This window comes from Amblyomma mixtum, chromosome 10, assembly GCF_055824585.1.
Source record: "Amblyomma mixtum isolate Tamu chromosome 10, ASM5582458v1, whole genome shotgun sequence".
Classification (NCBI taxonomy): domain Eukaryota; kingdom Metazoa; phylum Arthropoda; class Arachnida; order Ixodida; family Ixodidae; genus Amblyomma; species Amblyomma mixtum.
Window position 1 is genome coordinate 20,850,638 of NC_143021.1, and position 11,729 is coordinate 20,862,366.

General features: G+C 51.1%; 1 protein-coding gene across 1 annotated transcript in view; it reads left to right on the top strand.

The window, feature by feature from the left end:
- LOC149325312 (uncharacterized) overlaps positions 1–11,005 on the top strand; it is a 61,009-nt gene extending 50,004 nt beyond the window's left edge. Inside the window, exon 2 of the mRNA XM_089564229.1 lies at positions 10,522–11,005. Coding sequence (XP_089420355.1) covers positions 10,522–11,005 — 484 coding nt within the window. The remainder of the gene's footprint in view (positions 1–10,521) is intronic.
- Positions 11,006–11,729: the final 724 nt, after the last annotated feature.

Consider the following 11,729-nt stretch of genomic DNA (forward strand, 5'->3'; position numbering starts at 1 on the left):
CGCGCAGGTGGTCGCTCCTCGCCGCTGCCGCAGCCGTCGCCGCCCGCCGACTCCGTCGCCTGACTTTTCGGCGCAGCCGCACGCTACTGCGCATGTGCGTCGCCTCCTCACTGTCGCTACAACTACGTGCTTCGCCTTCTCGCCCACCGTTTGACCTTTCGTTGCAGCCGCGTGCTGCCCGCGTAGCAGCCGGCAACCCTCCTCTCCGCATTCCTGCGGGCAGTTTTAACTAAAGTCCCTTTATGAGCTTTTCTAAAAAAAGCTAAGTACCGAAAACGTTTGCGGCGCCGCCGACGCACACTATTGGACAGCGCCCACTTCCGGTTGGGAACTAGTTCCGTTCCGCCATGTTCTTCCTAAGTCGTCCGGCTGCATAGTTTGACGGCGCTTGCACGCTACGTTTCTTCGTGACGCGAGAAGCGCCCGGACTAACCTCCACTGGTCGCAGTCGTGCAGAGCTGCATCTACGTTTTTCCAGATTACTGTAGATGATCCTGACCTGGTTGTCTCGAAGTTTCCTTGCCGGCTTTAAATTGAGCGATGCCGCGAGCGGCCGGCATTTCGTAGTTCGGCTACTGACGAGCACGTCTGTTGCTTACGGCGCCGCCGAGTGATTCAGTTGTTTTGCGGGCGCAAGTCAGCACGAATAAAGAGCTTCGTTTGCAAGTTTTGTTGCTGTCTTCCTGACCGCTGGACTGCCGTCACTACAACGTGACAGAATAGTTGTGCTGGCCACGGACATTCAGTGGAGGTGACTTTATATTTGTCGCTGTTTGCTGGAAGTCACTTTAGTTTATCGGGCTCTTTTTTGTGTCCGCAGCAGCAGCCGAAATTCCGGGCTGTTGCACCTTCGGGTACTCAACCCAGTCAGGAAAAGGTCTGGCGTTGTTTTCAGTGCCGCTGGCGAAGAACGATATTGTGCGACAGAAAGCGTGGCTCCACAGGATTGGGAGAAAAAATTTCAAGCTGACGAATTCTAGCAAGTTATACGATGTAAGCTCAATTCCTGTTTTCCATCGTTGAGATTCGATGCTCTAGTAGCAAACTTTGGCTGGCGAGTCAGAATTGCTAAAGCTCCCAGCTCGCACTATGCTTGACGATTGTTTGATTACGCGCTGCTGTCCGCCTTTGTATTTTCGTAAACATGCATTTCAGTGCAAGTATGCGCGCGTATTTCAGCCTACGGCCCCACTCCGGCACCTACTGCAGCTGGTCCATTGAGATCAAGTAGCCAAAACCTTTTCGCTCAGTAATGCGCCCTGAAACCGTAACCTCTTGAGAAGTGTTCTGCGGTACGCCCTGCCAATTGTTTAATAGTACCGCGCGACCGTCGACCAGCCGGCTTGTCAGCGCCTGATGACAGCGCTGAGCGGCAAAACGAGCGAGAACCAGCGCATCTGAAACAAATGCGCTTATTCTCGCTTGATTCGCGCTCCGCGCCATGATAAGGCGTTGTCCAGTCGACGCTCGCGCGGTACTATTAAAGATTGGCGGTGTGTACATAACTCGCGCTCCAATTAGATGAATTTACATGTGTTCACACTCGCGCATAGCATGTCTTATTTATTGGAATGTCTGCTGCACAAGTGCTCTACGTGCCAAAAGTTTGTGACGCGGGGGCAAAGGAATTTTATTGCTGTGCGAAACCAACGGTCAGTCTCAGCATCCAGTGCCCATAATATTCCTTTCATTCTATTCCCACCATACAAGTAATCCGCGAGGCAGCACCGTAATTATTTCGTGCATACCGGCACCCCGCAGACATCGGCTTCCCTGTCTGTCCTAGAAATTCATGAAGGGACTTCAGTGTGTTCACCTGCACAGCTAGGTTTTTGTATTTTTCATCTTCATATATATTCCTAATACGACTACCCTTCTTTAAAGCTCCATTTTACTGAAGATCAATTCGAGCGCATAATTCTGAGGAAGCTTAGCATAAAGAAACAAATGCACTGCTGTCCCGTCAATATTCTCTCACCGGCCAGCAAAACTACCCCGCAAACCGCCACAAACCGCCGTTGGTAGTCTTTGCAATAATATGCTATATATAAAGTTGCACGCGTGTCCGTGTTCTCTCGCGAACTGGCCGCCGCACCACAACTGCAGTTTTGCCGCACTCGCTGTCTCCGACAAAACTGAACGCAAGTCACATTCGGAGCGCATTACTGGCACGTTTCCCTTCTTCTCATACCAAGCTCATTTACTACATTTTTCACTTCCCCTTACAGGAAAGCCGCGACTCTGCAAGGTCCGCCGTTCCAGTGCATACAACCGCGCCATCGGAGCGCGTCAGGAAGAACATGGCGGACGACGCGAGCCGCAGGGGAAAGGGCGGTAGGAGAGGAGGGACTTGTCGCTACTTAGCAAAGCTGATCTAGGGACTTTAGTTTTAACCACGCCGATTACCGTCTCTTCCTCCGCGAACGTACAGGCAGTGTGTGGACGGATGAATGCCTCCACCGTTATCGTGGTGCTACCAGTGCATTGTGCGCGAACTGCGACAGTCATGACGTCAAACCAAGCATAACTGAAGTTTTCCGCTTGTATACCCAGGCTTAACCAGAGCTAAGCCACTACCAAATTCTTATGATTAATAAAAGCCAAAAATGTCGAAAAAACGCTGAAATATTGTGGACGTCGATAGAGTGATTGGATGGGAAAACATCCGTGGACAGCAAAAGTGGAAAAATAGGCAAAGCAGTGAAAGTAAAGTTTGAACTGAAATGTATTTGATGAGTGATAATTAATCAAACGAAATAACTTCACTGACATAGCATAATTAATTAATTATCCGCAAAAACCTTCGGACGGTCGAATAGGCTGGAAAGGGATATAGTAAGTGGAAGGAAAAGCAACCACGGCGCCAAATGTGAAAAACTGACCTGATTGACTCACATCAAAGGTATAATCAGGGTAAATAAAACGATATTTAATTGAAGCACTACATAATTACGCTAATTAAGTAGTTAAATGAATTAACAAACCAAAGATAAATGATAAAGGGAGGCGATGAGTGTCAAGGAGGCGTCAATGCTTCGCATTATCCCAGTGCGGGTAGCCGCAGTGATCTCTAATATTCCAAAGAGTGGTCCGATCAGCTTCCTTTAAACGAACTCCGCATAATGCAATAAATGTTCGGTTCACTTCGAGTTCGAATTTCCAAGTTGGCACTGTTACCTTCAGCTCTTCCCGCGCAATGCGTGGCTGAATATGTGCTTTCAAGCGGCAGATAATACTTTGTGCCCTCAGGAGTGCAAAAAAGATCTTTTTCTTCTTCATACTGCCGCGAATGCTCCTTATGTTTTTGTTTATTTTTTGTTAGTTATCGCCACGAGCAAGGCGATTTATCACTTTTTATCCATCACGTGAAGTACGCTTCCTCGCGTGGTAGGCCCGACTGAATGATTCGTCCAGTGAGCAGAGCGAGTGACTTTTCAATATAAAGAACGATTGTGAAAGTGTACGCCCAATGTCTATAACTTTCGAGCCGCGTATAAATAGCGCACTGCTGGCAGCCTCGGTGACTTCGGTTCCGTCGACTGCCAAGCACGCCAGTTGCGCCTGGTATTGTCGCCATAATCAAGTTAATTTCTTCTACACCCTAAAATACACCAGCTGCGCCTGTATTTGATGCATAAGAAGGTGCTGAAACGTGGACCAGTTATGCCTGGTATGATACGATACTGCCACTGTACTAATCCATGCAGTGGCGCCGTACCGCTGCCGAACTGTTTTAGCTGGGACTTGCCATGCCTTGGGCATTCCAGGGGCTAGAAGATCGTCATCTTCCTCGCCCGAGCTCCCTGCTGTCTTGCACGCCCAGCACGTCTAATTAAACCTCGTCTGTGTGCTTCAACCGTTTATCGGTGACATATGGTGGAGGTGCTGGGTAGCGTTCCATGTACTCTGAGTGCGAGGACACCCTTGCTGCCTGTTCTCCACGCGTGGACTCCACACCCGGCCACAAGGCGAGTCGCTGTCTGCGAGGCCTACAACCGAAGTTCGGCCAGATGATAGCGCCGGTAAGAGCCATGACATCCAGCGCGGCTAGCCAGACAACTCAGCAATCCGGAAATGCACCGCCATTCGTCCTTCACGCACCTCGGTCGCCGCCGCCGTTCCACGGGGACAGGTTCGAGGATGTCGAAGACTGGTCGGCCCGCTTTGACCAAGTCGAGGGTTTCAGTGAATGGGACGGCGAGCGCAAATTGCGCAACGTCTACTCTGCGCTGCAGGACCAGGCCAGAACGTGGTTTGAGAACCCCGAAGCTTCCTGTACCACCTGGGAGGTTTTTCGTCGAGAGCTGCTAGAGACCTTTACTACCAGCGAAAGAGAAGAGAAGGCTGAAATCGCTCTGCACCCTGAGATTGCAGTAGTCGAACGACAGCGTCGCGATGTTCATCGAGGACATGAGGCGACTGTTCAATCGGGCCGACACTGCTATGCCCGAGGCCAAGTAGGCACACCACTTAATGCGCGGCTTAAAAGAGCAGCTGTTTGCCGGACTGGCCCGTGATCCGCCAAGAACAGTGGCCGACTTCACAAGGGAAGCCTTCTGAGCTAGGAACTGGCGAAACTTCGCTTCGAAGCTCTACAAGCCACTGTCGCTACTGTAACAGGCGTGGTACGGGACGAAATCAGACAGCTGTGCAGCCACCTCAGGCTCCACACCCGGCGCCCTCCATTATGACATGCAGTGAAGCACTATGAAGTCTTGGGCCAACGATGCGAGCCTTTTCCCCCGTCGCTCTTGTGCCAGTGCCATCTCTGCAGTGCCCAATCGCAGCAGTACCCTCAGTGACGCTGGAGTCCAGGCCCCCCCATGAGCAAAGCACACGTGTGGCGTACGCCGAACAATTGGACGCACCGGTACCACTGCGGGGAGCCCGGCCACAACCTCCGCCACTGCTCCGACCGCAGAGTGGGTTTAAGGGAGTTTTTACCTGACGCACCTCGACCGCGCTACGGTGAAAGACCGCCGGATATCGAGCTGTACCTGGCTGATAACGCGCAGTCCTCGACTTCGCAGCGACGACAGTCCAGATCGCCTTCTCCAAGGCGGTTCTCTTCGCCTGGGCGCCTGTCGTCCTCTGGCCAGTTAAGAGGTTCGTCTCCGCATCGGAAAAACTGAAGACGGCGTCCTTCGGCGTTAGGGCCGCCGCTACTGGACCGAGTCGAGAACCGCCACCTGATGATTCGCTGCGCCGCTCCGACCGACGACGACCTCAACGAAGCGCTGCGACCGACTGGTTTCCGCCGAAATTCCGGTATCCGCCGACAACCACGACGTTACTGCACTTGTGGGTACCGGCACCGATTTTTCTGTAATGAGCATTCGGTTAGCCATGGCCCTGAGGAACGTTCTGACCTCTTGGTCCGGGCCGGAGATCCGGTCAGCTGGTGGCCATGTCTAAACACTGATCGGTTTCTGCACTTCAGGAATCCATATCCGTGGTATTACTTTCCCTGGTTGTTTTGCTGTGTTACCCGAGTGCTTCAAGGACCTTATACTCTGTTTGGATTCCTGCAAGGTTACAGTGCCGTTATCAACCTTCAGGAGCTAATCGTGTCGGTTTCTACCCAAGGCCCTGTCGACGACGATACCGGGCCACGCAGGACTAAATTATGCGTCTGTGACAACCAGGTTTTGCAGAACCAGCACTCATGGCATCACTGAAACCAACATCTCGCTGCTCCTGGGTAGGCAAGTCTGTGTAGCTCGCGGAATTATTGAATTAAACAGTGGGTGAAGCGAACTTTTGGTGACCAATTTTGGTTCTGAACCTCAGTGGTTGCCTGGCAAAACAGCTATTGCGTATTTCGAGGAACTTAGTGAATTCGCGGGACAGTACGGGTTGTCCTAAATCCTCGCATCAGTGGTGGCACCGACCACTCCCATAAAAATCGACGTGAACCTGAACCTCCTGTATAATCAGAAACGCTGCCTAGAGAGCATTATCGAACCTTTCCGCGACTGTTTTGCATCGAGCTCCAAGGTTAGGCAGACTCCGCTCACAAAGCACCTCATTATAGTCGATGACAACCAGAGAACGTTATGTCACCGGCCTTATCGGATCTCTGTCACGGATCCCTCGAGAACTCTTGGGCCGAAAGAATGGACTAGGCAACAGATGTACCAAAGACACGAACATTTATTACACTCTACGCTGCACAAACACTAGTACACAACACTCGCTAACAAAACTAACAGAAAACACAAAGAATACCAATACACACGACCCGGGAATACCTAGTCTGCTAGCGTTCGTCGTTTGTGCTCACGATTCAGTGCAGATGAAGTGTTGGATGGGTCCAGTCAGAGGCATCCAGGTAGCAGGCGTCGAGGTGGCGTTCGAAGTGCTCAGGCTGGCGTCGCTCGCGGCGTTGTTGGCTGCGTCGTACGAGCTCCCGGTCCAAGGGCCCGTGAAGGCAATGCTGGCGATGTTGGCGGTGTGGGCGCCATCCGGATAGACAGTGCTGGAGGAACCCCTGGCCGTAGCAGGTGGTTGCGTCAGCCGTTGACTCCTTGGAACGGGCTCAGGAACGGCAGGAAGTCTACGGTGCGACGCCGCAGAACTCGAGATCCCCGGAGCAGTCGCCGGCGTTGCTCTCTTCCAGCGGAGGTGTTCCTGACCCGCCAGAACCTCCGCCGCTGTTCCGCTATCCCTTATAGCCAAGGTGTTGGTACACGTCATCCTTGTCGTCGTCATCGTCTTCCTGTCTCCACCAATCATCTCTTCCTACCTCACCAAATACTTCTCCAGCTTCTTTATTCTCGGGTTAATACACGTCATACTTATCGTCATCCTCTCCGTTTTCTACAGACTTCTTTAGTGCATACTTTTATTTCAAGCTATTATATGTGACCATTATGTGTCTATTATATGGGTCCTCTCTCTCATGAGTTTTTTTCCGTAAAAAAAACTGCTCCCATCATCCGCACCTTCAAGCCTTCCAGCCAACCGACTGTCTTATGCGGCGATTCTGGACTCAGCACACAACACACCGCAGATGTCCAGCGCACACCAAAAGCACCCCACTGATGCAGCACACCAAATTGCAGTTACGGAACATTAACACACCAGTGCCGTTGTCTGTACGGTGTCCATGATAAACATATCAATGTCCGCAACACAGTCCCTTTTATAAGCACTGAACAACAATAACAAAAACAAAAAGATATATCCCAGAAATAGCTAAAGCTGTTTAGTTGGCTCTACTCATGAAGACCGCTCCAACGCTACAACTGCGTTTAAAATATTCCGCTTGAAATGAGTATTCTTCCACGGCCAAACAACATCTCATGTCTGTACTATTGTTCATTTTGGCCTTGGTTAAAGGGCCACTGACCAGGGTCCAGGCATTTTTGAAAAACAAGCCCACTGCATAGATGAGGCATCGAAGATAACCTCTGCAAAATACTAGAGCCATGCGCGCCCCGAAAAGCTGCGAAAATTCAAATCAAAGCCCGCTCGTTCTTTCCTTCAACAAAAACGTCCCCGCCCCACTACTCTGAACCCCCTTGACGTCATGGGGGTTACTTTCGCTAAAGGCACAACATTGGTGCATCGTTCTGACTGACGGGAGAAGGTTGGCCGTCGCGCCGTCTGCACAACGCTTTCCGCAGCGCCTTCTGTTTTGCCACATGCCTACAAACCCGCCTGAAGGAACAACAACAACAAAAAAAAAAACTGCGGAGGGAGCGTACGGCGACAGCCTTTAACCGTAGCCATAAAAAGTAAAAAATAGTAAAACTGAGTGAGTTGGTTCGCCCCCCCCCCCCCACCCCCGCCGTGATCACGTAACGAGACGCTCTGCGTGCGCGCTCCCTTCTCAGTTTTTTTTCTTCTATGCAAGCCCCGAAAACAAGGTTTTAATTACTAGTGCAGCAGAGCCTTTCCCTCGCTCGCCCACTTGACCGCTCCGCACACACACCTCTTATCCTTCGTGCATCTTGCGTAAGCCTTGACTCCAATGAATGACATGGGCTTTGGAGCGGTGAAAAGACACAAACACACAGAACACAAACACGCACGGAGAAAAGCAAACGGGCGGTTGCCGGGTCCGCGCTTCGCTGTGTGTTTCGAACACAACCGACTTCCGCCCCTCCGCTCGTGATACGGTGGGGAGGCTAAAAAAAAATTAAAAGGTGGCTCGCTAACTGAGAATGACAAACAGATGTAAGAAAGGATGCGCTCGCTAACAAGTCTAGCGGCGAAACACCGCGAGGAGATCCAAACAGCAAAACAGAGAGGGTGTTAGAAAACCCGCAGCACCCCCCCCCCCCCCCCCGCCCTCCGCTCAAATGACCCAGTAGCAAAAACCAAGAAAAGAATTCTATTGAAGGCGGGGCCATGACGTAGACATGTGACGCACTCCACAGACACCACGCCTCCGGCTAACATCGGAGAACGAAGGGGTGATTTTACCTTGCCGAGAGGAGGCTCGCTTCAAGAGGGGTAGAGAGTGCTTTCGACCGGAGGGTGGTCACGGGCCCTTTAAGTATTCAAGCGGCTGATGATCCGTTTGAATTCTGAAATGTCTCCCATAAAGGTAAATGTGAGACCTCTCTACTGCCCATACCACTGGCAAGCATTCTTTTCAACAGCGGAGTAGTTGCATTCACAAGCCGACAATCTCTTACTGGCAAAAAATACCGGATGTAACATGCAATTCTCTTCTTGCAAAAGTACGGCTCCTAATGATCTGTCTGATGCATCCATGCGAAGAATATATTCTTTATCCAAATTCGCAGCAAGCGGAACGGACTGTTTTGCCATATGTCATTTTAACATCACGAATGCGTTCTCACGTTCAGTAGTCCAATTCAACTTATTGCTTGCACCCTTCTTAGTGAGTTCGACAAGCGGATCGGCTATGTGAGCATAATCTGGAATAAAGTCCTTACAGTATCCCGTTAAACCTAGGAACGACTGACTCTGCGAGGATCCCTCAGACAGAAAGCATACGAGTCTCAGGACCGTGGTTCCTGAGAATCTGGTTATCTTTATTTTGAGGGTCCCAGAGGTAAAGGTCCAACTCTTCCCTTTGGAACTGCGCGGTGGCACACGTCACATGAGCGAAGAAAGCGTTTAACGTCACTCTGGACACCTGGCGAGAAGAACTCCTCGGTAATTCTAGACATTGTTTTGTGAACACCCTGGTGCCCAGCCATAATGGCGTCATGTCCTTAGCGTAACACGGTCTCTCGCATATCTTCCGGTAACACAAGCTGTTGGACCCGCCTTCCCGAGCTAAATATGCATTCCCTGTGCATAAGACCGTTTACCAATTGATATCCGAATGGCGTACGACTCCTCTTTTTTTTCTCCTTTTCCCCAACTCTTTCGAAGCAGGCTTTCAAGCTTGAGTCTTCTGTTTGCCTAATTGCAATTTCGCCCCGTGTCTCGCTCAGACACATCGTAGCGGGAGTAGAGAGCGGATGCTGCGTTGCTCGGGCTGTCACTTGAGGTCTTGTCTACAATGCCGACGAGAAACTGACTCCCCCTTAACCTGTCTGAGGTGTCGTGGGCCTTTCCCCTTTGGGTGTTCCACAACGTCGAGCATCCTCCGCTCGGGATCGGGGTCCTCGACACTTGCACCCGTAATGTTTCCCAAGATGAGATTGTAGATTGGTTGTTCTACGCATTTTGCTTCTACCTGTCCAGTATAATTTGGCGTGGACACTAGAATCCTAGCTTCAGGAAGGTACCTGACTGTGCTATGGTACCTGACTGTGCTATCTACAAGAGTGACGGCGACGCTTCCCCTGATGCAACCTCGTCCTTCATTAGGCTTCTCCGAAAGAAAACTGGATTGGCTCCGCTGTCTCTAAGCGCCAATATAGGACGGCCCCCTATTTGTCCGACCACCAGCGGCATTACTGCTTTCGACTTAGGGGTACCCCTCAGCGCCTCATTTTCCAGCGGCGTTTGCTCTCCTTTTAGCTGTGGAACCTCAGGTGGTGTGACAAGCTCTACCCAAGAGTCGACAACTCATGCAGCTTGGTCCTGCGTTCTATATCGGCACTCATCCACAGTATGTCCTCTCCTATTACAACCTTGACACACAACCTTTGTCTTTTGGGCAACGCTACTAGTGCGACAGTCAACTGCACGGTGTCCCACCTTGCCACAGAGGAGACACTTTAGTGCTACCTTAAATGCACCTCCATAGGCTCTTGGTTTGTCGCATCTGTCTCTGCGACCTTTTCAGGTTCCTCCTTTGAGGAGGTGCTGAAAATGCTCGTTGGATCTTGCCGCGCACGACGCCGGTAACAGCCGTGATTGTCGGAGCAGGCGAGCGGAGGTTCAATTTCTAGAGCTCTTCACCAACCGCCGCGCGTATCAGCTCTCGCAAAGACGAATTGCTGCTACACACGCACAAAGTAGCCGTATTACTGCATGGTTCACAGCACAAGGCGTTATTTGGTTTTCAGCGCTGCTGCAACGCCAACTCAATGGCGGTAGCTTCTTTTATGAAGACTAGCCCAGTCTTTGGTGGATTTGGGACCAAACCAGCGAAAATATTGTCTTTCACACCTTGGATCAGGTGGCGGAGCTTCTTGGCTCCCGCCATATCTGGGTCAGCACGCCGACAAAGCCGGGTCACGTCCTCGGCGAAAATGGCAATGATCTCGTTAGGCTTTTCTACGTGAGCGTCCAGGAGGCGCCGTACACTATCCCGGCGGTCCGTACTATCAAACGCCTCCTAGACCTGCCGGCTAAAGGTATCTTTGGTGTGGATATCGGCCTCCCTGTTCTCAAACGAAGTCTTGGCTCCGCCTTCGAGTGCGAAATACACGTTCTGCAGCTTCTACACAGGGTTCCACTGGTTGAAATCGGCGACCCGCTCGAACTGGTCAAGCCAGTCTTCAACGTCTTGAAAAGTGGCATCATGGAAACTGGCCGGCACACAGGGCGGCTGGAACATCAAGGGAAACGCGCTAGCCTGGGCCGTGGGGGTGTGCGCATCAGGTCGCTGAGTGGGCGCCTCTGCGTGTAGGGGTCCAAAATCTGGGGCCAGTTCCAGAAGTGGGCGACTGCTGCGGCTTACGGGCGTGCAAACATGACGAAGCTGGTCGTGACTCGATGAGCGGCTGGCTGAAGGGGTACTGGCCATGAGGGGTCGAGCCCGCAAACTCCACCAGTGTCAGGTAGTAGTTGGTGTTGATAACTCGCGCCTACACGGCAGACAAACACCAACACCGAGAAGCTCTGAGAAGCCGTAAAGCACAGGCAGCCGGAGCGGAACATGAGGTTCCCTTCAAAAGCCAAAAGAGCGGCCCATGAGCTGCGTGCTGAGCGGCTGTCGAGCGGCTATTGTTGCAGTCGTGGCAATATAGTATTCTAGCAATATTTATTACTTTTTACACGGAATCACTTTCTTTGTGTGTTTTATATATATATTCGCCACTCTGTATTCTCTGAGATGTGACCACAAAAATTTCGATTTCACAACCTACTGTAGGTAATGCACGCTTCGAAGTATTATCTGTATACTGTTGACATCTCCGTTATTTGTTACTTGTATTGTTAAATTGCTGCTGTCTTTATATACATGGTCTGTTCTGTAAGTAGTAGGACTCATTATTTTAAACAAAATTTATTCAAGAGAATAGTACAAACAATTACAATTTTTCGAGGTAGCACCCTTCCGCACCTACACGCTGCTGCCAATGAGTTTTACAGTTTTCGTACGCCTCCAGGAACGCCTGGACCGGAATGCT